The sequence below is a fragment of the Sphaerodactylus townsendi genome, linkage group LG06, assembly GCF_021028975.2.
Source record: "Sphaerodactylus townsendi isolate TG3544 linkage group LG06, MPM_Stown_v2.3, whole genome shotgun sequence".
Lineage (NCBI taxonomy): Eukaryota > Metazoa > Chordata > Lepidosauria > Squamata > Sphaerodactylidae > Sphaerodactylus > Sphaerodactylus townsendi.
The window spans coordinates 100,804,810-100,832,073 of record NC_059430.1 but is presented as its reverse complement, the minus strand read 5'-3'; the positions used below and the strand labels follow the sequence as shown (position 1 = coordinate 100,832,073).

The following is a 27,264-nucleotide window of genomic DNA, read 5'->3' as shown; positions in this document are numbered from 1 at the left end:
CCGTGTGCTTGCGCATGTGCGCCAACACCAGCAAACTGGAAATGCAAAAGCAAAAACGAAATAAAGGAAAGGCTGCGCGTTCATCGCATCAGCGCCGGCAGCGCTGATTGGTTGCCCGAATTCCCTGTCACACTCTATGGCGGGAAACGAGTCAGGGTTTCAACCTTGTCCCTCCCCTCGGATCAGCTCTGAACCATGTCAATGGGGTCTATGCCACTTGCAATCAGGTCCTGCAAGGACGCGGGAGAACGGGGAGAACGAGCGCCAGAAATGGAATCTGCTGTGAAAGCAATGGGGAGGAGTCCCTCAAACCTGGTTAGTTTGCGTTCTGAAACCTGGCTAAGACGGTAGTGGGGATTCGACCATACATGATTTGTTTCCTGGATGGAAGCCAGGCACTGGTCTGACTCCCTTAACCACTACACTACACTGGCAAATATGTTTATGTTCATTTTGCATGAATTTTCTCAACTTACTCTGCTTTTTACAGAACTCCGTACAGGATTTTCTGAAGTATTAACAAAGAGGCACCAATAAAAACCTACTTTTAATTACTATATGGGGGCATGTGGGTCTGACCTAATTAGGGAAATGCAGGTGCAGATTGGACCTTTAACTTACAGGGAAAGTTCCTGGTGGGCTGCTGTCCTGGAAGACCTCTGGATGCCAGGAGCAAACAGTATCAAGTGGCCCCAATGGTGCTAATTGTGCCCCAGGGGCTGCAGTCATGATGCCTTCAATCCACTATCATTGTTGCTATTGTCCTGGTCTGAGCCAAGCAGCCCCTGTGGCTCAGCCAGCATTGCAGGGGCTAACTGAGCTTGTTTCAGGTCTGTCCCAATGTCCCAGAATGCCCTGAGGAAACTCCACAAGGGTTGTTGGTGGTGGTGGAATTAAATCCTCTCTCTCCCAGCACTTTCTCCCCAATCCAAATCTGGGACCCATGTCACTGCTGTTCCCCTTTAAAGTATTGCTGGAAGGATTTGTTCCTGGCTAACTTGACCCAAAGTCATAATGCCTTAATGGAGCATTCATGTTTGAAGCAGGGTACCACTGAGTGGGGGGGGGGGGGGAATGGCATGGCATTTGTACTTGGTTTTTAAGTTTCTCAAAAGTCCCAGGCTGACCAGTACCCGAAACAGCATGTGGGGCAGGGTCTGATCCAGCAGGGCTGTTATTTCATGATAAAAGCCATGGGAGTAGCTGTGTTAAATGGAGCCCAGGACTTACCCTAGGTACTGCCCCCCCCCCACTGCTGCACTCTGCCCCCTCACAACTGCGCCCCACCTTCAAACTCCATGTGGAATTTGGGTCAGGGATGCAGTTGAACCCTAGCCAGCAGAACTTGCCCTGCCCCCAAACTCCACACGGAGCTTGGCAGCGGTGTGGGGCCGTTAGATGTTGGCCTCGGCTTACCCTGGTTCAGCTTTAAACAGCAGGCTTAAGAACATAAGAAAGAGCCTGCTGGATCAGACCAGAGTCCATCTAGTCCAGCACTCTGCTACTCGCAGTGGCCCACCAGGTGCCTTTGGGAGCTCATGTGCAGGATGTGAAAGCAATGGCCTTCTGCGGCTGCTACTGCTGCTCCCGAGCACCTGGTCTACTAAGGTATTTGCAGTCTCAGATCAAGAAGGATCAAGATTGGTAGCCATAGATCGACTTCTCCTCCATAAATCTGTCCAAGCCCCTTTTAAAACCATCCAGGTTAGTGGCCATCACCACCTCCTGTGGCAGCAAGCCTCACTGAGGCCAGAATCAAACTGAGAGTGGTGGAGTCTCCGTCTTTGGAGGTTTTTAAACAGAGGCTGGATGAACATATGTCAGGAGTGCTTTGATTGTGTGTTCCTGCATGGCAGGGGGTTGGACTTGATGGCCCTTTTGATCTCTTCCAACTCTATGATTCTATGAACAGCTGGGCTGACAGGCTCCAGCTTTATACTGTTAGCTCCACCCCACAAAGCTCCACATAGAGTTTGGGGATGGGGCGAGCCCAACTGTCAACATGGCGTTCAGAGGTGAGGTTAGCCTGACTGCTCCTGCTGCTGAGCTCTATAAGGAGTTTGGGGGCAGGGCATACTTTCAAAGGGGATGGCCTTGCAATGCACCCTCCATGTGACCATGGCAAGTGGCACAGCCTCCCCATGCCCCCTCGCTGTGACAATGATAAGGACTGGGCCCATCTGCATTTTGCTTTCATTCTGCAAATTTTGCACTCTCTGGAAATGTGGAGGGATGCCTGCAGTAGTAACCCAATTTAAACCCCTTCTGCCATCCTCTGGTATTTTCTCCTCTTTGAGTGCACTCTTTCTAAGGGATTCTGGGATTCCTCATTGACGGGGTGGCGGCTGGGAGTGGGGGACCACAGCTGACAGCTTCCTTTTATCGCTCCCGTTAAACGACCATTTCGCTAACTGATGTTTAATTATCTCGCCGAGGCTTGTTAATGGAATCTCGGCGGCCTTGAGTTGCCTGCAATTCAAAGGGTTCCAAATGCGCGTGGCATCGCATCATTAGTGCGCTTGGAGGAATGTCTAAAAAGCAGCTGCCGTTCTTTGCTGCCGCTGCTGCCGTCGCCAAAATGTCTGTTTGGATCGGCCTGCTTTGGAAGCAGCAATTACTCAAGACGAGCGGGGGATAGGACGGTGGCAATTTGAGGAATCCCCTCCAGTTTGAGAGACTGCAATATCTGAACCAGAGAATACCAGCCCTCGGTGTATATTCCTCTGGAGCCAAAGCCCCTGACTTCATTGGCTGAGGCCAGCCTGGTCCTATCCGTTCTTGGAAGCTGAGCAAGGTCAGCCCTGATTAGTACCTGGATAGGAAACTACCATGTGAATCCAGGGTTGCTACACAGAGGCAGGCAATGGCAACCCACCTCTGTTCATCTCTTGCACTGAAAGCCCTGCGGGGTTGCCGTACGTTGGCTATGACTTGAGAGCACTTACCACCAACGCAGCCAACTCTTCTGATTGAAACACTCCGCAGCTGTCCCGGATTTTGGTCCAGATTGCAGGCAACCAACTGCTCGCTTGTTAATAATAAATAAATACAGGGCTGCCAGCCATGCCTTGGGAAGTTCATGGAGATTTGGGTCGAATCCCCACTTGAAATTTGCATGCAGATCCAAACCTGTTCGTTGTGAAACTGTGTCTTCTTCATTGGAGTTTCTCCCTCCCCACCACAGCAAGCACACAGCAGACACACCTGGTTGCAGAACTCTTAGCAATCCCCACTACCAGGCAAGCTCACTTTGCCGGTCTCCCCTGATTGGCTGGCATGCCTTGATGAGGCGGGACCTTTTCCCACTACGGAAACATACATTGTAGGGGCGTGATCAAAAAAACCCAACGTGTGAAAGTTTAACTATTAACTGTGCAAACCATTATCGATTCAAAGTTACATGTTTGACTGTCTAATGTTTGCGTCCCCTTCTGCTGGCCGATCGCAAAAGCGGAAACGAAACTAAGGAAAGGCTGCGCGCGCATCGCAGCGCTGATTGGTTGCCCAAATTCTGCGTCACACTCCAGGGCAGGAAACGAGTCAGGGTTTCAACCCTCATCCCTCCCCTCGGATCAGCTCTGAACTGTGTTAATGGGGTCTATGCCACTTGCAACCAGGTTCTGCCGGAACGCGGATTAACGGTGAGAATGAGCACCAGAAATGGAATCTGCCACGCAAGCAATGGGGAGGAGTCCCTCAAACCTGGTTAGTTTGCGTTCTGAAACCTGGCTAAGACAGTAGTGGGGATTCAACCTTGGAGGAAGAAGAAGAGTTTGGATTTATATCCCCCCTTTCTCTCTTGTAAAGAGACTCAAAGGAGCTTACAATCTCCTTTCCCTTCCCGCCCCTCACAACAAACACCCTGTGAGGTAGGTGGGGCTGAGAGAGCTCCAAAGGACTATGATTAGCCCAAGGTCACCCAGCTGACATGTGTTGGAGTGCACAGGCTAATCTGGTTCACCAGATAAGCCTCCACAGCTCAAGTGGCAGAGCCGGGAGTCAAACCCTGTTCTCCAGATTAGAGTGCACCTGCTCTTAACCACTACACCACGCTGGCTCTCTAGGAAGGGCCTAGAAGTTTGGGGAGTTTGGGGTTTGGGCAGAGTTTGGGGAGGGGGTTCAGTGGAAATCAAACACATATGAGGTAGGCTGGGGCTCGTGCCTGGGGTGTCACTTGCTGGGGGAGCCTGGGTTGCCCTTTTGTGAGTCAGGAAGACTTGTGCTGGCAGTGGGCAGGCAGTGACTGGCTGGCATCATGCAGGTGGCAGCAGCGGCTCCTGGGTGCAGCAGGAGAACAGCAGACTGTAGTAGGTGCCTGAGATCAAGAACAGTACCAGTGTCTGGCACTGCTACCCTCTGCTGCAACACCTGTTTAAGGGAGCACCTGATGTTGGCCAAAATTGGAGCTGCCCCCACTGGCTTCCAGGGCTGCTCTTCCAGGCGTGGGCGCTCCCAGAACTGAGCCATCCTTGGGGCTGCAGGGGAACCGAAATTGAGGGTGAGCAAATATTTTCTGGCTGTGGAAGGGAGGGGGTTGCAATTCTAAGCTCTCTGGGGAAGTGCACAATGTTATGCTCTCTGGAGGGTGAGGGGGTGCTATTTCAGTGCTTGCCCCGGGTGCCATTTCCTATAGATATACCCCTGGTGGGACTTTGATGTTACTCCAGGTCTCCCATTTCTTCTAGACTCTATGGTAATCTGTCCTCCAAAGCTGTAATTTCATCCAGGGGAATTAGCCTCTGCAGACCACTGAGCAGCTGTAATGCCAGGGAACCGCAGACCCCCACCTTGAGGCTGGTATCTTGGGGTTGCCTGGCTGCTGTGGGGGATTGGGGGTGTAGGGCTGCCAGATCCAGGTTGGGAAATTCCTGAAGGCTTAGGGATAGAGCCCGCGGACTACAGGGACCTCAGTGGAGTCCAGTGCCAAAGCACCCATTTTTCTCCAGGGGAACCCATCTCTGTGGTCTGGTTGATAAAGGTGAAGGAGATTGGAGCAGTGAGTGCCAAAAATGGGAGGCATCGATCTTGGCAGTGTGTGTGTCCCTTCCCTCCCCAGATTCCATCCCCACACACAGTGTGTGTGTGTGTGTGTGTGTGTGTTAGTGAGTGAGTGAGTGAGTGTGAAATTGCCACCTGAATCTGTAGGGAGTGTCAGGTTGCACTAGGGGGCAGTGCTGTGCAAACGTAGCCACAGCCTGGTTTGACTAGTTGAATGTTGCTGAATATTTTGTATATTAGAGACCAGCAATTGGCCTCCTTCATTCCTCTCCGCCCCCCCCCCCATCTTTTGCCACTTCTCTGAAGTCACCTCTTGCACACTGAAGTAACCGCTGTCTTTGTGAGTGGGATTCTCTCCCCAGGGGCCCCTTTGAAGAGGCTTCTCTTGCTGATTTAACAGTAATTCTTTGTTTGCATTTTGACTGAACTGCTCAGCCAAAGCTATCCAAACAAATCCCCCCACCCACTCACGACATTAATTAAGCCTCAAGATACCCAGCTCTGTGTGGTCAATTAAAGCTTATTGGCAGGCACTAAAAATTACAGCACACACTGAAATTTATGCGGGGGATTGGTTTGGTGACCCCGCTTGGAATGGAAGACCCCATCCAGCTTCGTGACCCGACCACTGGGGGATAATTGTCCATCACAGTTTCTTTGCACCCTCCACTGATTCATGAGACTGAAGCCGGTTCCCGGTTCCCAGTTTCTTATTTGCATTTCATAGGCCCTTTCTCCACTTACCTTAAGCCCCGCGCTACTTGAGGAGAGTAGCGCGGGGCCCCTCGGCACTCCCCACTGAGAGGGGCGGCGACAGCGCAGCTGCCCCGACGCTGCTGCTGTCGCGCCCCTCAGCGCGAGGCATTCCTGGCGCTCTTTCAAAGGGCGCCTTTTGATGACCCCGCGCAGAGCTCTCTCAGACCCCACAGAGCGCGGGGTCGTGGGGACACCTGGGCGCGCGCCAGGGATGCCGCATGCTGGGAATTGCGCACAGCAACCCTCGGAAAAGAGTAAGTGGGGAAAGGGCCACTGTTCCTGAATTCTGGTTTGGACAAATTAAAAGCTCTGTACCCCAAAAATAAGGTTTGGACCACCACACATCACACATCCCCAAATTCAGGGAATATAGAAAGCATCCTATGGACGTTTGCACAAGTTACATGGTGCTAACTCCCATACTACTGTATGTTTCTCACACACAGATTCTCCCAGTAGCACCTTAGAGACCAACTAGCTAGCTGTTGGACTGTAATCTGGAGAAACGGGTTTGATTCCCCACTCCTCCACATGAGCGGCAGACTCCTATCACACATGGGAAAACACATGTACGCTGATTGGCTACATGGGTACCGATGGACTGCATGTACAGTTTCCCAATGCTTCCTTCTCCCCCACCCCCCAAGGTCATTTAACACTGTGGGAGGAACGCCTGAGAGCAGGGTTGGAAACTCCAGGTTAGGATAATACCTGGAGAATTGGAGAAGGGAATCTGGGGAGGGAAAGACCTCAGCAGAGTACAGTGCTATAGAGCCTACCCTCCAAAACAGCTGTGTCCTCCAAGGGAAATCTCCAAGCCATGGTTCAGATCTGAATTGGTCCCCACAAACCTGGGAATTGAGCTCCAAGCAGGGCACTCTTACTGCCCATCTTATTACCTGGCCACAGGGAGGATGCAAGTGAAATACCACCTGTAGCCAGGCCATCTGATAACCTGGCCTGGAACAGCTGATCTGTTTGGCTGCGCAAAGGTTCATCTTGGCGCAAAATCAGAAGTAGGACAGCCTCCCCTTTGAAGTTGGCCAGTGGACTTAGATTTGCAAGCAAGCAAGCAAGCAAGCAAGCAAGCAAGCAAGCAAGCAAGCAAGCAAGCAAGCAAGCAAGCAAGCATGCATTTAGTAATTTCCAGGAGAAAGTCTGCCACTATCATACAGAGAGAAGGCTCAGGATTGTCCAGCAAGTAGTGTAATCTAAATAAATTGGGGAGATCGGGTAAATGTAAAGGAGCAAGATTCACATACTTGGATCTGATTTCCTTGAATCTGAAACAGTGTAGTAATTGGTGGGCCAGAGATTCAACTGAGCCATCATTACACGGGAGGACTTAGATTTCAAAGCAGCCAAGTGAGGTTTGTTTCTTGCGGTCGAGAGAGAACTTGAGGGGCTTTGCGTGCGTCCACTAATTCTGGCTATTGAAGCAGAGTGGTGAAGCCACTGAGCTGGCTGTTAGGTGTGACTTTCATCTTTGCCATGAATGAACTTGGAGGTCTCAGGCAATCCTTTCTCTCTATCCACTGCCCCTTGCCATCTGCAAAGCACCAGGGGCTTAACTTGGACTGGGCCAGAGGTACTGTGGGCCCAAGAGGGATGCCGGTCTCCTCCTACGCCACTGATTGCTGGGAATGAGCATTTACTGAGGCGACTTGGCCTGAGAACTGGTCCTGATAATTTGCTAAAGTTGTCAGATCAAAGAGTTCTGAAGAACTATGACTAGTCCAAGGTCACCCAATAGGCTTCATGTGTAGGAGTGGGGAAACAAACCTGGTTCTCCAGATTAGAGTCCACCACTCTTAAACACTACACCATGCTGGAGATCCTGGAATTACAACCGATCTGCAGATGGCAGAGATAATTTCCCCTGGAGAAAACATCTGTTCTGAAAATGGTATTATATCACACAAAGGCTCCTCCCCTTGCCAAACCCCTGTCCTCCACAGGTGAGACTTTACCTTCAAATCTCCAGGAATTTCCCAGTTCAGAGTTGGCAACCATATTAGCTCCCATTGGGGTCCTGAATCTAAGCCCCAGCTCTGCTATGTACTCTCTGACATTGGATGAGTCATTCCTTGTTTGTCTCAGTTATGTGTAAAGTGCCTTCAAGTCAGAACTGACCATTCCAGCAAGGGGCTTTCAGGGCAAGTGAAAAGCAGAGGTGGTTTGCCATTGACTTCCTCTACAGAGTCTTCCTTTCAGGAACTAATCCTTGATAGCTTCTGAGATCTGCTGAGATCAGGCTATAGCATCCTGCCCTTGCTCCTTTGTCTCAGTTAGACATAATAAAAATTGAGGCATACCAAAAGCGGTAGAGGAAGAGTTTATTTGGGAATGGGTAAACTGCTCAGTTAAGACCACAGACGTAGGCCAAGGTCAGTAAGACCAGTCAACGGGTTTCTTTGCCTTCAGACCTGCATGCTGTGAACAAATATTTTCCCAATCCCTACAATACATTTTTTCTCAAAAGATCATGTGTCTATGTACTGAAGCAATTAGGTATGGTATTCTTAGGTATGTATCCTTGAGAGCCAGTGTGGTGTAATGGTTAAGAGCAGATGGATTCTAATCTGGAGAACCAGGTTTGATTCCCCACTCCTCCACCTGAGCGAGTGAGGCTTATCTGGTGAAACAGATGTGTTTCCGCACTCCTACATTCCTGCTGGGTGACCTTGGGCTAGTCACAGTTCTGCAGAACTCTCTCAGCCCCACCTACCTTACAAGTTGTCTGTTGTGGGGAGAGGAAGGGAAAGGAGTTTGTAAGTCACCTTGAGTCTCCTTAAAGGAGAGAAAGGTGGGATAAAAATCCAAACTCCTCCTCCTCCTCCTCCTCCTCCTCTTCTTCTTCGGGTATACATATGATTTTTGGGGACTTTATGCTTCTTGGAAGTGGCACCCTTGGTCTTACAAACTTTACCCCTAATTCTAGATGTGTGTGGCTGTGGCCAACACTGTAGTGTCAGAAAGGCACTTTGTACCTGCTTTGGGGCACTCTTTTTAGCGTTTACTGTCCAGTTCCCTAGGCTAAACTCAGATGATGTCTGGCACCAAGTCAACTCTGTCGTGTCTCTTTGTGCCACCAGCATATGCATTGTTAGCCATGCTCTTGTTTATGGATTTAAGGGGGAAAAAACTGCATCCGTGGGAGAGGAAGGGAACAGAGGAAGGTGGCTTTGTGTCAGTGTCAAAATGTGCCTGCCAGACTGTTCACCGCTGGGCCATAATTGTCTGAGAAATGCTTGAAATCGCTACTTAATAAGCCAGTGATCTGCCAACGTAATTAGTATTTACACGTCAGCCTGGTGTATTCCATGAATAGTTAATGGGCCGGGTGCCCATCAAGAGACCCCCTCTGATCCTCCTCGGTGCTGACACAAACATATGAATATTCATGGGGAGGGAGGTAGAGCAGCTAGGAGGAGAAGATTGGCAGCTGTCAATCTCTCTCCATGGAGGCAAAGAGGCTGCCAGCACAACCCTGCTCAGGTATATCTGGGACAACGTGGAGCACCATCTGTAAAACCCCAAACCCATCTTGTGTCTAGGCAGGTAGGCTGGAAGCAATTGCAGGGGGTGCACAAAGCAGAGCTTAATGGGCTTTGCGAAGCCTTAGCTCCAGCAACCAGTCTGGTGCAAAAACTGAGCTTCTCCCACTGCTATGGTTGCCAAGCTCCAGGGCGGACATGGAGGTCTCCCAGGCTTACAACTGACCTCCAGACTACAGAGAAAAAAAAACAACTAGAGAAAATGGCTGCTTTTGGAGAATGAACTATATACAGTTACATCTCCCAAACTCCCTTCCCTAAGCACCACCATCCCCCGGGCTTCACCCGCAAATCCCAGGGAATTTCCCAGCCTGGTGTTGGCAGCCCTACAAGAGGGGACACTGTTGGCTGAGAAGAAGCGTGGCATGCCTATTGAGAGTCTCCTCTTGCAGTCCCCAAGCACCCGAAACAGCTGAAAGGGAAGGCTCTTTGCTGGTCTCAGAGGCTCTGCTGCATCCGGAACTCTGCTGCCCTTTCTCACTGGCCCTCCCTGAATTCAAAGAAGTAACTTGAAGCCAGAGACGTATTGGGGGGGGGGGGGGGGGGGGCATCCTGGGATAACTCCTTATTCGGGCACCCCCCACCCAGGGGCGGGGCTTGAGGCAGGGCTTGGGTCTGCTGAGTCACGCCCCCCATCTCTGTGCAGGCTGACTTTTGAAAGCTGGTCTGCACTGAGACCAGGGGCAGGACTTGGGGGCGCAGCTTGGGGGTGCTGAGCCATGCCACCATCCTCTGTGCAGGCTGGCAAAAGCCTTGGGGACAGCCAGGAGATGGTCTGCAGGGAGGCTGGGGGCAGGGCTCGGCGGCATATGATTGGGGCACTTGTTTTTTGTCACATGGGGGGCGTTCACCATGCGCCCGGGGACATGGGTGACCCCATGTCCCTAGGGTTGTACGCCACTGCTTGAAGCCTCAAGCATATGCAGAGTAACCATCGCAGAAATTCAAGGACTAAGCCCAGGGATGCTCTGGCTCCAATGAAGCCTTGCAGCCCTCTGTTTCTAGCCATCAGTACAGCTGGAAAAGGCCAGCACTAACGGAAGTCCTCCTTGAGGTCTGCCAGGAGTAGGTGTGCCAGTGTCCAGCTGAGGCCTGGAAATCTCCAAGCATTGCAAACAACTGATCTGCAGACTACAAGTTGTTATTAAAGTGGGACACTGAGGAAGAGGGAGTAAAATCAGTGATGGTGAAATGGGTTAAAAATGTGGGGAGAAACATACAAATGGAACAATGGGGAAGATTATGGAAAAACAATTAAAAATGTACAGCTTGTTATAACTTGAAAGAAAATGATTATAAGACTAGCGGGGCCCGGCCACGCGTTGCTGTGGCAATTGTCCTTCTCATCACAGTCCGCAACACACACAGATGTCCATGCAGGTCCAATGATCCCCAGCATAGCCTTTTGGGGTGGTCAAATGGAATCCCTCTTTCCCTTTTCAATGCACATCGTTATATGGTGGTGTCTTGTTTTTTTAGTGTAAGGTAACCCTTCCCATTCCACAACGGAACTGTCCAGAGTGTGAATCCTGCTGTCCATGAGGCTGGTTGACACACACAGTCATGTCTTGGGTAAGGCAGAACTGGGGCAAGGAGGCTATCCCAGTCAGGCAGCAGAGGCAGGGTGGTGAGGCGCTCAGATCAAGGCCAGCTCCCTGGGTTCTTAAAGGGCCGCGATGCAAAAGAAGCAAGAGCGGTGAGTGTTGGTTAGCCCCCCCCACCCCACATGGAGTTTTCTTAGAAGAAAAAGGCAAACTCCAGCTTGCTTTTAATAAAAGAGCTGTGGCAAATATGGGTGAGGAAGTGGGTAAGTGGTGGTTGGATGTGCGGGAGGGCAGAATGAGGTGTGTGAGGATGAGCTGGATGTGTATTGTGTGGTAGCAGTGGGTGAGGCACAGAGAGTGAAAGTTACCTGCGTGTGAGGGGGGGGAACCCCACCTGACGTCTCACACGGTAAAGTGTGTATGTGTTTCACTTCCACTCATATTACCTAACAGTGTTACCTATTTACTGTTTTCACTGTTCATCTCTGCCCATCTTCACGAACTGTAGTAATGCACTGCTGACCCAGCAGCACCGTGGTAGAACGTTGGGACGCCAACGGACCTACGGCCTTGCTGGTCGCACCGCACCCCCACTCCTCATCCCCCCATGAGTCACGGGTCATGAACTGTCTGGCTCAGTCACCGGGCGCAGGGACAATGGTCTTGCCCCCAGGTGAGGATTGGAGCTCAGGCAGCTGCAGCTCCTCTCCGCCCGCATTGTAGGTGAGATCATGCATCACATGATGATCTCCAGGTCTCCCGGTCTCCCGCTCATCTCCCTACCCACCTCCTTTACACGCCCACAATGAAACCCTAATACAAGGTGCCAGAGACCAGCACAGGGGCAGAGTTGTCAGGATCACGAAATCCCAGCTTCCTGTTGCTGACGCTCCTCCCTCAGATGAAACCTCCTCCAGCGTCCTGCGCCTATTCCTTAGCGGCGACCCTGCGGGGATGACTACAAGCTGGTGCCGAAACCCGGGAATCACCAGACCTCACCCCTGCTCACCATTAAGCCTGGGGAAGGGCCGCGATACCGAAGTCCAGCTGGATCGGAGCATCCAGGGACCACCCGTTTCGGTGCTCGCCTGCAATCCACTCTGGATCGGCTGTCAGAGACACGCGTCCCTAGGACACTCTCTCGTCCAGCGGAACACCGGTGAGGTATGGGAGCTTGCAAAAGCAGGGCTTATGACAAAACGTTGGCGAACTGAAAGCGTTAGCGAAATGCGGCAGGAGTCCCGGTAAAGAGAAGGGAGCTGCGCATAGGTAGTTTGAGGAGATTGAAGCTCAATTGTCCATGGTACCCAGAGGGGGGGACCTTGTTGAATCTGGGACTGGGAAAACATCGGGAGCACTCTTGGCACAGAGGCCTCGTAGCCGATGTCACTGCTACTGAGTTGGAGACAAATGTTTTGTATCCGGCCTCAGCCTGCAGACCTATGGCTCCCCTTGCTGTAGGCAGCCCTCCCCTTCGATCTTTCACCTTCAATTTCCAACCCGAGATTTTCTCTATCCTCCACAGCTAAATTGGGCCTTCCTGTCCTCCTTCTGCCCCCCTTGCTCCTTCACCCATTTCCAAACTCTCCCATGGCTCAGCCGCCCCCTCCCCCTACTCCGCCTTCATTTCCAGAAGCCACTGCACCTCCGTCAGCGCCCGCGTAATGGCGTGGTTTAAAAAACTCTCGCCAGAGCGTTTAGCCACGATCTGCAGAAGAAAGAAACCCTGACGGAAGACGATGCCGAGATTCTTGCATTGTGCCCCGTCCATTTCACAGATACCGAGGGGGAGGGTGGCGTCATTCGGTGAGTTAGCCAGTATCGCCCCTTAAGCTACAACATCCTCACTGAGCTCCACTTAAAGCGGTGCGGGGCGGTAGGAGTCACCAGCCCCTATGTGAGAGGCATGCTAGAGGCGTGATGAGAGGAATCACTGTGGACCGAGACGACTGGAAGACCACCCTTCCGCATGCTCCTGAGCCCTGCACAATTTGTGATGTGGGAGAGCGAGTTCCGCCAGCAATGCTTTAGCAGGGCAGCAGCCTCCGGCGGCGCCTACACAACCAGCTCAACTTTGCGGCCCGATGCCTTCAGTAACCCTAACCAATCAGATCGTCCTGCCGGTGGCCACCCTTACGATTAGCCTCTAGATATACAAAGGCGTTTTTTGAAAAGTCCCTAATACCGGACAGCCAACCCAAAGTTTTTCTAGCACCCGGCAGAGAGCCTCAAAGGGCCCTATGCTGAGTTTGTGAACCCAGGCTCCAGGAGGAGCCCTCAAAGAGGCAGGTTGACAACGAGGAGGCCCAGAGGCGAACTCCGCCAGCATACTTGCCAGGGAGAAGCGCCTCCAGCTGGAGTGCCGCCAGCGATCACAGGCCTAGGAAGGAACCCAGCGAGCTGGCCGACATGCTCAAAGCTTGCCAGGATGCTTCCGGGTCTTTAGCCCATCAAGCCAACTAGCTAGCAGCAGCCCTCTCCGCTGCCGTGCAGGACAGCCCCGGGGCGAGTGTCTCCAGTGCGGCAAAGCCAGGACATTTCAGGAGGAATTGGAAGCTGCCAGGCGGGGAGGGGCCTACAACCCTGGCGGAGGAGGGTCCTGCTCCCCAGAGGGCGAAGACCCCCAGGAGAGTCTAAGACCGGAAACAGTACCCGCTGGGGAGGCCAGCGCCCGGGCGTCCTCCCCAGCCAGGAACCAAGATCCAGCACCTCAAACCCTTCCCCCGGAGCTCCCCCATGAGATCTCTTGGCTGCCCCAGCTGGTATAGTGATCCCATTACGGAGACCATTGGGCTGGTCTTGCCAGCTTGCTACGTGGGGCTGAGGGTCTTACCAGCCCGACGTCTATACTTCCTGCTCTGATAACCCCTTCTACTTTAAGTCCCGCAGCCGCCTCCGCCAGTGCCCAATTAATGGCACGCATTTCAAAATCTCTACCAGAGTCCACAGTCACTGAATTGCAGCAGAAAGGAATGCTGACGAGGAAGAGGACTGCCGTTTTGAGCCAGCCTCCCTCAGAATGCCCCATAGCCAATCTGGGACAATGAGGCATGGAAAGGGGAAGATGCTCGCTACAATGGCAGCAAGCCAAGAGGATCCGCCGTGAAGAAGAAGCCCCCTTGGCCCTCTCCAGCTGTAAGGTTCAAACCAGATCTCATAGCCTCTGAGCCTGGCCTGCAAAGCCCTAAGCTCCACAAAGCTCCCAGTGTAGCAGCAAAATCGTCCAGCACCTCAGAGAGAGCAAAATCTCGAATCAGAGTTACCAATCCTCCCTCGTTACTTTATATGTGCTCACGCGCTGCCTATGTATGTTCTGTATATACTTGCCCCCCTTTCAAGAGAACTAAAGTTTTTTTTCCCTCATAGGGGGGATTTTTCCATTGCTTCTAAGCTATGCTCTTACGTACTTCAGTGAGTTTTCTCTCCTTCTGATTATGTGTACCAATGCCTTGAGGAAAAACGCCCATTACAGCATCCGCCTTAAGCGGGACGCAGCTGATGCGTGCTCCCCAGGATACCGATGGGACCTGCTTCAAGCCGCCTCCATCTTAGTTTAAACCTTCAAAACTTTTCTTCAAACCTCTCGCGAGGAACCTTTTCCTTCGTCCATCTGAGCCTACACTGCCACATTGGCGTGGCGCAAGTTTACATATGAAGCCAAAATCCCATTTTCATGCTCCCACATTCTCTGCTGAGCGCTCCCTGGCTGGTCACAGTGCCAAGGGGGGTCTCTCAGCCACACCTATCTTACACAGCCTCCGCTGTGAAGGTGGGAAGCGAGCTCAAACCGGCCAAAGTCCCCTTACGGGAGGGGAAGGTAGAGCTGACTTGAAACCCTTTCCCCCCCCTGCCTTCCTTTCTGCACACCCCTCCCTCTTTCCTAATGGGCTGGCCTTTCCCACCTCTAGATCCTAGGATCTGATAAAGGGTTTTTTGCAAACCCCTCTCAATTTGCTCCTGTGCTCAAACCTCAAGCCCAGGCACTGTTTTCTTTGCAGCTGCTCTATATCTGTCCTATAGACGCTATATTACGAGATGACTATAAGTGTGAATTGTTCAAGTTGCTTTGCAAAAAACCCACACCTTAGGCGGTGGTGCAGGTTGTTTTACAAAACAAACATCCGACCTGGATATGACCTCTCCCTTCTCCTAAGCCTTCCGGGCAATTCCCATACCTTGTATCTCTGCGCCCAGATATGTTGCAAGTGATAGGTTGTCCGAATGGGCCAGCTTTAAGCGCCTAACGATAGCTTGGCCAAAACAAGCGAAAGAAAGGGGAGTAGTTCCCCCCCCCCTATTGGCCAATCAAGGTCTCATCCAGCAGACCATATCCAAAGTACTCTTCTCTATTCTCTATCAAAAGATTGCCCGTACCCTTCACTCAGGACTCGGGCAACTCCATTGTCATCTATAGGGACTAACTCAGCCCAGCACGCCAAAACCCCTAGGGGAAAAGGGTGGGCTTGTCTTTTCTCTTCCATACAGGAGTCCAGCTCGCCATGCCAGACCAGCCCCATCCCGGAGATGGAGCGGGGCCTCCCTGGAGGATCCGACCCCGCCGCCCTGTCGAGAGGGCCCGATTGCCCCCCCAGCCTGGGCCGAGATGGGAGGGATCTCTCTGGAGCCAGCACACGCATTTTCCCACAAGGATGCAGCCCCGGCTGCACCCCCCCCCCCTGGGGAGAGCGGCAGCCTGGGCCAGCTGTGGCTCAGAGGTTGATACGTGTTGCTGCTCCTCATCTACAATCAGCTATTCTCTCTCTCCCCTCTCTGCAGCCCCCCTGGCTGAAGCTTGGAGTTGCAACCAGGGGACATTCCTGATAGATTAACCCTTGGAACTCTCAGCTGTTTCTCAGCCCGGCAGAATATTGTTGGAACACGCCTTCTCTCACAACCTTGCTTTCGTGAGAATCACTAGACCATACAATGCTAAGAGACTATCAGTAGCTCTCCCTACGCTCTTGAGAGAATCCATGGACTCCTAGCGCCATGGCTCTGTAGCTTTGGTAGTCAAACAGCAAGAGCCATGCATTGGACAATTATGCAACCACGGATTGTGCTTCCTTCCGCACATCATCCAGCCTATGTATGGATTTTAGCCATGTTTTATTGTTTTAAAATTTGTTGTACATGCCCTAATTTTTTGAAGTTATGTTATTTGTTATTGCTGCATTTCCGCCTGTCTGTCTGCCGGGACTCTCTGCTACCCCAGGCTCCCACCCAGGAGCCCGGGGCCCGCCGCCGCCCGCTCCGCTCTGCCTTTCGATCCCTCACAGCCGAAGCGACGCGGTGCGCCCTCTCCAAAGTGAGAGCCTGTCTCCCATAACTTCCCTTGTGGGAGCCCCCGGACTTGTTTCCTGTAGCACCAAGACCTTGGCCGGCTGGCCTGTGCCCTTGCGAAGCCCATCAATTCTACCTCCATTTGCTCTGGACGCTCTGGCCTCCGAGCAGCAGGAACTTCGTCAAGCGACCCTAGACAAATGTCGTGCAGCTGTGATTATTGTTATTATTATTACATCACCTGGGTTGGCGGGGATGTACATAGGTATGTGCTGTTTTAATCTTTCTGATAATTCCCAATTGTGATTCATATGAAAGTCATTGAAGGCTGCAAGAAGTTGTATCTAATCCCCAAGTATGATGTTTTGCCCCATTGGTGGTCAGCCCTCTGGAGCTGGCTGCCGGGAGGATGGTTAGCAGAGTGCTATTGTACAGCTCTGCATTGGTTTAATTGTATTGCCTCGTTATGGGATCTTGTTTGGTTCAATGCGTGTCTAATATTGCACATAGCGTGTGTAAGAAGCCCCACCAATTTCCCTTACCCCACTTGTAAGTTCTAATGTTATACAAGCAGCTTGGTCAGCTTGACCAGAGCGAGGAGGAGACAAGCGTCCCCTTTAAATCGCAGCCCTTAGCATTTTCGGTCCCCCTTTTCCTACAAAATGTAAAAAAGGAGGAGATGTAGTAATGCACTGCTGACCCAACAGCACCGTGGTGCGACGTTGGGACGTAGCGGTTCTACGACCTTGCTAGTCGCACCGCGCCCCCACTCCTCATCCCCCTATGAGTCGCGGGTCATGAACTGTCTGGCTCAGTCACCGGGTATGGGGACAATGGTCTTGCCCCCCCCAGGTGAGGATTAGGCTCAGCCGCTTACGCCCCTCTCCGCACGTAGCCAGGTGAGATCATGCATCACATGATGATCTCCAGGTCTCCCGGTCTCCCGCTTATCTCCCTACCCACCTCCTTTACACGCCCACAATGAAACCCTAATAAAAGGTGCCAGAGACCAGCGCAGGGCAGAGTTGTCAGGATCACGAGATCCCACGCTTCCCTGTTGCTGGCTGTCTCCACCAGATGAAACCTCCTCCGCGTCTAGCCTATTCCTTAGCGACGACCCTGCGGGGAGGACTACAAGCTGGTGCCGAAACCCGGGAATCCTCGAACCTCCACCCTGCTCACCGTCGCCTGGGGAAGGGCCGCGATACCGAAGTCCGCTGGATCGGCGCATCCAGGGACCACCGTTTCGGTCCCCCCCCCCCCCCCGCCCCCCCCGAGCCCCCCACCCCCCCCCCCCCCCACCCCCCCCAGGCCCCCCCGGCCCCCCCCCCCCCCCCCCCCCCCCCCCCCCCCCCCCCCCCCCCCCCCCCCCCCCCCCCCCCCCCCCCCCCCCGCCCCCCCCCCGCCGCCCCCCCACCCCCCCCCCCCCCCACCCCCCCCCCCCCCCACCCCCCCCCCCCCCCACCCCCCCCCCCCCCCACCCCCCCCCCCCCCCACCCCCCCCCCCCCCCACCCCCCCCCCCCCCCACCCCCCCCCCCCCCCACCCCCCCCCCCCCCCACCCCCCCCCCCCCCCACCCCCCCCCCCCCCCACCCCCCCCCCCCCCCACCCCCCCCCCCCCCCACCCCCCCCCCCCCCCACCCCCCCCCCCCCCCACCCCCCCCCCCCCCCACCCCCCCCCCCCCCCACCCCCCCCCCCCCCCACCCCCCCCCCCCCCCACCCCCCCCCCCCCCCACCCCCCCCCCCCCCCACCCCCCCCCCCCCCCACCCCCCCCCCCCCCCACCCCCCCCCCCCCCCACCCCCCCCCCCCCCCACCCCCCCCCCCCCCCACCCCCCCCCCCCCCCACCCCCCCCCCCCCCCACCCCCCCCCCCCCCCACCCCCCCCCCCCCCCACCCCCCCCCCCCCCCACCCCCCCCCCCCCCCACCCCCCCCCCCCCCCACCCCCCCCCCCCCCCACCCCCCCCCCCCCCCACCCCCCCCCCCCCCCACCCCCCCCCCCCCCCACCCCCCCCCCCCCCCACCCCCCCCCCCCCCCACCCCCCCCCCCCCCCACCCCCCCCCCCCCCCACCCCCCCCCCCCCCCACCCCCCCCCCCCCCCACCCCCCCCCCCCCCCACCCCCCCCCCCCCCCACCCCCCCCCCCCCCCACCCCCCCCCCCCCCCACCCCCCCCCCCCCCCACCCCCCCCCCCCCCCACCCCCCCCCCCCCCCACCCCCCCCCCCCCCCACCCCCCCCCCCCCCCACCCCCCCCCCCCCCCACCCCCCCCCCCCCCCACCCCCCCCCCCCCCCACCCCCCCCCCCCCCCACCCCCCCCCCCCCCCACCCCCCCCCCCCCCCACCCCCCCCCCCCCCCACCCCCCCCCCCCCCCACCCCCCCCCCCCCCCACCCCCCCCCCCCCCCACCCCCCCCCCCCCCCACCCCCCCCCCCCCCCACCCCCCCCCCCCCCCACCCCCCCCCCCCCCCACCCCCCCCCCCCCCCACCCCCCCCCCCCCCCACCCCCCCCCCCCCCCACCCCCCCCCCCCCCCACCCCCCCCCCCCCCCACCCCCCCCCCCCCCCACCCCCCCCCCCCCCCACCCCCCCCCCCCCCCACCCCCCCCCCCCCCCACCCCCCCCCCCCCCCACCCCCCCCCCCCCCCACCCCCCCCCCCCCCCACCCCCCCCCCCCCCCACCCCCCCCCCCCCCCACCCCCCCCCCCCCCCACCCCCCCCCCCCCCCACCCCCCCCCCCCCCCACCCCCCCCCCCCCCCACCCCCCCCCCCCCCCACCCCCCCCCCCCCCCACCCCCCCCCCCCCCCACCCCCCCCCCCCCCCACCCCCCCCCCCCCCCACCCCCCCCCCCCCCCACCCCCCCCCCCCCCCACCCCCCCCCCCCCCCACCCCCCCCCCCCCCCACCCCCCCCCCCCCCCACCCCCCCCCCCCCCCACCCCCCCCCCCCCCCACCCCCCCCCCCCCCCACCCCCCCCCCCCCCCACCCCCCCCCCCCCCCACCCCCCCCCCCCCCCACCCCCCCCCCCCCCCACCCCCCCCCCCCCCCACCCCCCCCCCCCCCCACCCCCCCCCCCCCCCACCCCCCCCCCCCCCCACCCCCCCCCCCCCCCACCCCCCCCCCCCCCCACCCCCCCCCCCCCCCACCCCCCCCCCCCCCCACCCCCCCCCCCCCCCACCCCCCCCCCCCCCCACCCCCCCCCCCCCCCACCCCCCCCCCCCCCCACCCCCCCCCCCCCCCACCCCCCCCCCCCCCCACCCCCCCCCCCCCCCACCCCCCCCCCCCCCCACCCCCCCCCCCCCCCACCCCCCCCCCCCCCCACCCCCCCCCCCCCCCACCCCCCCCCCCCCCCACCCCCCCCCCCCCCCACCCCCCCCCCCCCCCACCCCCCCCCCCCCCCACCCCCCCCCCCCCCCACCCCCCCCCCCCCCCACCCCCCCCCCCCCCCACCCCCCCCCCCCCCCACCCCCCCCCCCCCCCACCCCCCCCCCCCCCCACCCCCCCCCCCCCCCACCCCCCCCCCCCCCCACCCCCCCCCCCCCCCACCCCCCCCCCCCCCCACCCCCCCCCCCCCCCACCCCCCCCCCCCCCCACCCCCCCCCCCCCCCACCCCCCCCCCCCCCCACCCCCCCCCCCCCCCACCCCCCCCCCCCCCCACCCCCCCCCCCCCCCACCCCCCCCCCCCCCCACCCCCCCCCCCCCCCACCCCCCCCCCCCCCCACCCCCCCCCCCCCCCACCCCCCCCCCCCCCCACCCCCCCCCCCCCCCACCCCCCCCCCCCCCCACCCCCCCCCCCCCCCACCCCCCCCCCCCCCCACCCCCCCCCCCCCCCACCCCCCCCCCCCCCCACCCCCCCCCCCCCCCACCCCCCCCCCCCCCCACCCCCCCCCCCCCCCACCCCCCCCCCCCCCCACCCCCCCCCCCCCCCACCCCCCCCCCCCCCCACCCCCCCCCCCCCCCACCCCCCCCCCCCCCCACCCCCCCCCCCCCCCACCCCCCCCCCCCCCCACCCCCCCCCCCCCCCACCCCCCCCCCCCCCCACCCCCCCCCCCCCCCACCCCCCCCCCCCCCCACCCCCCCCCCCCCCCACCCCCCCCCCCCCCCACCCCCCCCCCCCCCCACCCCCCCCCCCCCCCACCCCCCCCCCCCCCCACCCCCCCCCCCCCCCACCCCCCCCCCCCCCCACCCCCCCCCCCCCCCACCCCCCCCCCCCCCCACCCCCCCCCCCCCCCACCCCCCCCCCCCCCCACCCCCCCCCCCCCCCACCCCCCCCCCCCCCCACCCCCCCCCCCCCCCACCCCCCCCCCCCCCCACCCCCCCCCCCCCCCACCCCCCCCCCCCCCCACCCCCCCCCCCCCCCACCCCCCCCCCCCCCCACCCCCCCCCCCCCCCACCCCCCCCCCCCCCCACCCCCCCCCCCCCCCACCCCCCCCCCCCCCCACCCCCCCCCCCCCCCACCCCCCCCCCCCCCCACCCCCCCCCCCCCCCACCCCCCCCCCCCCCCACCCCCCCCCCCCCCCACCCCCCCCCCCCCCCACCCCCCCCCCCCCCCACCCCCCCCCCCCCCCACCCCCCCCCCCCCCCACCCCCCCCCCCCCCCACCCCCCCCCCCCCCCACCCCCCCCCCCCCCCACCCCCCCCCCCCCCCACCCCCCCCCCCCCCCACCCCCCCCCCCCCCCACCCCCCCCCCCCCCCACCCCCCCCCCCCCCCACCCCCCCCCCCCCCCACCCCCCCCCCCCCCCACCCCCCCCCCCCCCCACCCCCCCCCCCCCCCACCCCCCCCCCCCCCCACCCCCCCCCCCCCCCACCCCCCCCCCCCCCCACCCCCCCCCCCCCCCACCCCCCCCCCCCCCCACCCCCCCCCCCCCCCACCCCCCCCCCCCCCCACCCCCCCCCCCCCCCACCCCCCCCCCCCCCCACCCCCCCCCCCCCCCACCCCCCCCCCCCCCCACCCCCCCCCCCCCCCACCCCCCCCCCCCCCCACCCCCCCCCCCCCCCACCCCCCCCCCCCCCCACCCCCCCCCCCCCCCACCCCCCCCCCCCCCCACCCCCCCCCCCCCCCACCCCCCCCCCCCCCCACCCCCCCCCCCCCCCACCCCCCCCCCCCCCCACCCCCCCCCCCCCCCACCCCCCCCCCCCCCCACCCCCCCCCCCCCCCACCCCCCCCCCCCCCCACCCCCCCCCCCCCCCACCCCCCCCCCCCCCCACCCCCCCCCCCCCCCACCCCCCCCCCCCCCCACCCCCCCCCCCCCCCACCCCCCCCCCCCCCCACCCCCCCCCCCCCCCACCCCCCCCCCCCCCCACCCCCCCCCCCCCCCACCCCCCCCCCCCCCCACCCCCCCCCCCCCCCACCCCCCCCCCCCCCCACCCCCCCCCCCCCCCACCCCCCCCCCCCCCCACCCCCCCCCCCCCCCACCCCCCCCCCCCCCCACCCCCCCCCCCCCCCACCCCCCCCCCCCCCCACCCCCCCCCCCCCCCACCCCCCCCCCCCCCCACCCCCCCCCCCCCCCACCCCCCCCCCCCCCCACCCCCCCCCCCCCCCACCCCCCCCCCCCCCCACCCCCCCCCCCCCCCACCCCCCCCCCCCCCCACCCCCCCCCCCCCCCACCCCCCCCCCCCCCCACCCCCCCCCCCCCCCACCCCCCCCCCCCCCCACCCCCCCCCCCCCCCACCCCCCCCCCCCCCCACCCCCCCCCCCCCCCACCCCCCCCCCCCCCCACCCCCCCCCCCCCCCACCCCCCCCCCCCCCCACCCCCCCCCCCCCCCACCCCCCCCCCCCCCCACCCCCCCCCCCCCCCACCCCCCCCCCCCCCCACCCCCCCCCCCCCCCACCCCCCCCCCCCCCCACCCCCCCCCCCCCCCACCCCCCCCCCCCCCCACCCCCCCCCCCCCCCACCCCCCCCCCCCCCCACCCCCCCCCCCCCCCACCCCCCCCCCCCCCCACCCCCCCCCCCCCCCACCCCCCCCCCCCCCCACCCCCCCCCCCCCCCACCCCCCCCCCCCCCCACCCCCCCCCCCCCCCACCCCCCCCCCCCCCCACCCCCCCCCCCCCCCACCCCCCCCCCCCCCCACCCCCCCCCCCCCCCACCCCCCCCCCCCCCCACCCCCCCCCCCCCCCACCCCCCCCCCCCCCCACCCCCCCCCCCCCCCACCCCCCCCCCCCCCCACCCCCCCCCCCCCCCACCCCCCCCCCCCCCCACCCCCCCCCCCCCCCACCCCCCCCCCCCCCCACCCCCCCCCCCCCCCACCCCCCCCCCCCCCCACCCCCCCCCCCCCCCACCCCCCCCCCCCCCCACCCCCCCCCCCCCCCACCCCCCCCCCCCCCCACCCCCCCCCCCCCCCACCCCCCCCCCCCCCCACCCCCCCCCCCCCCCACCCCCCCCCCCCCCCACCCCCCCCCCCCCCCACCCCCCCCCCCCCCCACCCCCCCCCCCCCCCACCCCCCCCCCCCCCCACCCCCCCCCCCCCCCACCCCCCCCCCCCCCCACCCCCCCCCCCCCCCACCCCCCCCCCCCCCCACCCCCCCCCCCCCCCACCCCCCCCCCCCCCCACCCCCCCCCCCCCCCACCCCCCCCCCCCCCCACCCCCCCCCCCCCCCACCCCCCCCCCCCCCCACCCCCCCCCCCCCCCACCCCCCCCCCCCCCCACCCCCCCCCCCCCCCACCCCCCCCCCCCCCCACCCCCCCCCCCCCCCACCCCCCCCCCCCCCCACCCCCCCCCCCCCCCACCCCCCCCCCCCCCCACCCCCCCCCCCCCCCACCCCCCCCCCCCCCCACCCCCCCCCCCCCCCACCCCCCCCCCCCCCCACCCCCCCCCCCCCCCACCCCCCCCCCCCCCCACCCCCCCCCCCCCCCACCCCCCCCCCCCCCCACCCCCCCCCCCCCCCACCCCCCCCCCCCCCCACCCCCCCCCCCCCCCACCCCCCCCCCCCCCCACCCCCCCCCCCCCCCACCCCCCCCCCCCCCCACCCCCCCCCCCCCCCACCCCCCCCCCCCCCCACCCCCCCCCCCCCCCACCCCCCCCCCCCCCCACCCCCCCCCCCCCCCACCCCCCCCCCCCCCCACCCCCCCCCCCCCCCACCCCCCCCCCCCCCCACCCCCCCCCCCCCCCACCCCCCCCCCCCCCCACCCCCCCCCCCCCCCACCCCCCCCCCCCCCCACCCCCCCCCCCCCCCACCCCCCCCCCCCCCCACCCCCCCCCCCCCCCACCCCCCCCCCCCCCCACCCCCCCCCCCCCCCACCCCCCCCCCCCCCCACCCCCCCCCCCCCCCACCCCCCCCCCCCCCCACCCCCCCCCCCCCCCACCCCCCCCCCCCCCCACCCCCCCCCCCCCCCACCCCCCCCCCCCCCCACCCCCCCCCCCCCCCACCCCCCCCCCCCCCCACCCCCCCCCCCCCCCACCCCCCCCCCCCCCCACCCCCCCCCCCCCCCACCCCCCCCCCCCCCCACCCCCCCCCCCCCCCACCCCCCCCCCCCCCCACCCCCCCCCCCCCCCACCCCCCCCCCCCCCCACCCCCCCCCCCCCCCACCCCCCCCCCCCCCCACCCCCCCCCCCCCCCACCCCCCCCCCCCCCCACCCCCCCCCCCCCCCACCCCCCCCCCCCCCCACCCCCCCCCCCCCCCACCCCCCCCCCCCCCCACCCCCCCCCCCCCCCACCCCCCCCCCCCCCCACCCCCCCCCCCCCCCACCCCCCCCCCCCCCCACCCCCCCCCCCCCCCACCCCCCCCCCCCCCCACCCCCCCCCCCCCCCACCCCCCCCCCCCCCCACCCCCCCCCCCCCCCACCCCCCCCCCCCCCCACCCCCCCCCCCCCCCACCCCCCCCCCCCCCCACCCCCCCCCCCCCCCACCCCCCCCCCCCCCCACCCCCCCCCCCCCCCACCCCCCCCCCCCCCCACCCCCCCCCCCCCCCACCCCCCCCCCCCCCCACCCCCCCCCCCCCCCACCCCCCCCCCCCCCCACCCCCCCCCCCCCCCACCCCCCCCCCCCCCCACCCCCCCCCCCCCCCACCCCCCCCCCCCCCCACCCCCCCCCCCCCCCACCCCCCCCCCCCCCCACCCCCCCCCCCCCCCACCCCCCCCCCCCCCCACCCCCCCCCCCCCCCACCCCCCCCCCCCCCCACCCCCCCCCCCCCCCACCCCCCCCCCCCCCCACCCCCCCCCCCCCCCACCCCCCCCCCCCCCCACCCCCCCCCCCCCCCACCCCCCCCCCCCCCCACCCCCCCCCCCCCCCACCCCCCCCCCCCCCCACCCCCCCCCCCCCCCACCCCCCCCCCCCCCCACCCCCCCCCCCCCCCACCCCCCCCCCCCCCCACCCCCCCCCCCCCCCACCCCCCCCCCCCCCCACCCCCCCCCCCCCCCACCCCCCCCCCCCCCCACCCCCCCCCCCCCCCACCCCCCCCCCCCCCCACCCCCCCCCCCCCCCACCCCCCCCCCCCCCCACCCCCCCCCCCCCCCACCCCCCCCCCCCCCCACCCCCCCCCCCCCCCACCCCCCCCCCCCCCCACCCCCCCCCCCCCCCACCCCCCCCCCCCCCCACCCCCCCCCCCCCCCACCCCCCCCCCCCCCCACCCCCCCCCCCCCCCACCCCCCCCCCCCCCCACCCCCCCCCCCCCCCACCCCCCCCCCCCCCCACCCCCCCCCCCCCCCACCCCCCCCCCCCCCCACCCCCCCCCCCCCCCACCCCCCCCCCCCCCCACCCCCCCCCCCCCCCACCCCCCCCCCCCCCCACCCCCCCCCCCCCCCACCCCCCCCCCCCCCCACCCCCCCCCCCCCCCACCCCCCCCCCCCCCCACCCCCCCCCCCCCCCACCCCCCCCCCCCCCCACCCCCCCCCCCCCCCACCCCCCCCCCCCCCCACCCCCCCCCCCCCCCACCCCCCCCCCCCCCCACCCCCCCCCCCCCCCACCCCCCCCCCCCCCCACCCCCCCCCCCCCCCACCCCCCCCCCCCCCCACCCCCCCCCCCCCCCACCCCCCCCCCCCCCCACCCCCCCCCCCCCCCACCCCCCCCCCCCCCCACCCCCCCCCCCCCCCACCCCCCCCCCCCCCCACCCCCCCCCCCCCCCACCCCCCCCCCCCCCCACCCCCCCCCCCCCCCACCCCCCCCCCCCCCCACCCCCCCCCCCCCCCACCCCCCCCCCCCCCCACCCCCCCCCCCCCCCACCCCCCCCCCCCCCCACCCCCCCCCCCCCCCACCCCCCCCCCCCCCCACCCCCCCCCCCCCCCACCCCCCCCCCCCCCCACCCCCCCCCCCCCCCACCCCCCCCCCCCCCCACCCCCCCCCCCCCCCACCCCCCCCCCCCCCCACCCCCCCCCCCCCCCACCCCCCCCCCCCCCCACCCCCCCCCCCCCCCACCCCCCCCCCCCCCCACCCCCCCCCCCCCCCACCCCCCCCCCCCCCCACCCCCCCCCCCCCCCACCCCCCCCCCCCCCCACCCCCCCCCCCCCCCACCCCCCCCCCCCCCCACCCCCCCCCCCCCCCACCCCCCCCCCCCCCCACCCCCCCCCCCCCCCACCCCCCCCCCCCCCCACCCCCCCCCCCCCCCACCCCCCCCCCCCCCCACCCCCCCCCCCCCCCACCCCCCCCCCCCCCCACCCCCCCCCCCCCCCACCCCCCCCCCCCCCCACCCCCCCCCCCCCCCACCCCCCCCCCCCCCCACCCCCCCCCCCCCCCACCCCCCCCCCCCCCCACCCCCCCCCCCCCCCACCCCCCCCCCCCCCCACCCCCCCCCCCCCCCACCCCCCCCCCCCCCCACCCCCCCCCCCCCCCACCCCCCCCCCCCCCCACCCCCCCCCCCCCCCACCCCCCCCCCCCCCCACCCCCCCCCCCCCCCACCCCCCCCCCCCCCCACCCCCCCCCCCCCCCACCCCCCCCCCCCCCCACCCCCCCCCCCCCCCACCCCCCCCCCCCCCCACCCCCCCCCCCCCCCACCCCCCCCCCCCCCCACCCCCCCCCCCCCCCACCCCCCCCCCCCCCCACCCCCCCCCCCCCCCACCCCCCCCCCCCCCCACCCCCCCCCCCCCCCACCCCCCCCCCCCCCCACCCCCCCCCCCCCCCACCCCCCCCCCCCCCCACCCCCCCCCCCCCCCACCCCCCCCCCCCCCCACCCCCCCCCCCCCCCACCCCCCCCCCCCCCCACCCCCCCCCCCCCCCACCCCCCCCCCCCCCCACCCCCCCCCCCCCCCACCCCCCCCCCCCCCCACCCCCCCCCCCCCCCACCCCCCCCCCCCCCCACCCCCCCCCCCCCCCACCCCCCCCCCCCCCCACCCCCCCCCCCCCCCACCCCCCCCCCCCCCCACCCCCCCCCCCCCCCACCCCCCCCCCCCCCCACCCCCCCCCCCCCCCACCCCCCCCCCCCCCCACCCCCCCCCCCCCCCACCCCCCCCCCCCCCCACCCCCCCCCCCCCCCACCCCCCCCCCCCCCCACCCCCCCCCCCCCCCACCCCCCCCCCCCCCCACCCCCCCCCCCCCCCACCCCCCCCCCCCCCCACCCCCCCCCCCCCCCACCCCCCCCCCCCCCCACCCCCCCCCCCCCCCACCCCCCCCCCCCCCCACCCCCCCCCCCCCCCACCCCCCCCCCCCCCCACCCCCCCCCCCCCCCACCCCCCCCCCCCCCCACCCCCCCCCCCCCCCACCCCCCCCCCCCCCCACCCCCCCCCCCCCCCACCCCCCCCCCCCCCCACCCCCCCCCCCCCCCACCCCCCCCCCCCCCCACCCCCCCCCCCCCCCACCCCCCCCCCCCCCCACCCCCCCCCCCCCCCACCCCCCCCCCCCCCCACCCCCCCCCCCCCCCACCCCCCCCCCCCCCCACCCCCCCCCCCCCCCACCCCCCCCCCCCCCCACCCCCCCCCCCCCCCACCCCCCCCCCCCCCCACCCCCCCCCCCCCCCACCCCCCCCCCCCCCCACCCCCCCCCCCCCCCACCCCCCCCGCCCCCCACCCCCCCCCCCCCCCAGCCCCCCCCCCCCCCCCCCCCCCCCCCCCCCCCCCCCCCCCCCCCCCACCCCCCCCCCCACCCACCCCCCCCCCCCCCCACCCCCCGGCCCCCCAACCCCCCCCCCCCCCCCACACCCCGGCCCCCCACCCCCCCCCCCCCCCACCCCCCCCCCCCCCCCCCCCCCCCCCCCCCAAA

General features: G+C 67.3%; 1 protein-coding gene across 1 annotated transcript; it reads left to right on the top strand.

Annotated features, from left to right (window-relative positions):
* Positions 1-24,441: 24,441 nt before the first annotated feature.
* Positions 24,442-27,054, top strand: LOC125435415 (basic proline-rich protein-like; the record flags this gene model as incomplete). Its single annotated transcript, XM_048501615.1, has 2 exons — positions 24,442-25,551; positions 26,584-27,054. Coding segments are annotated over 2 exons (1,581 nt in total), but the record flags the coding sequence as incomplete, so codon positions are not given.
* Between the last annotated feature and the right edge of the window lie 210 nt (positions 27,055-27,264).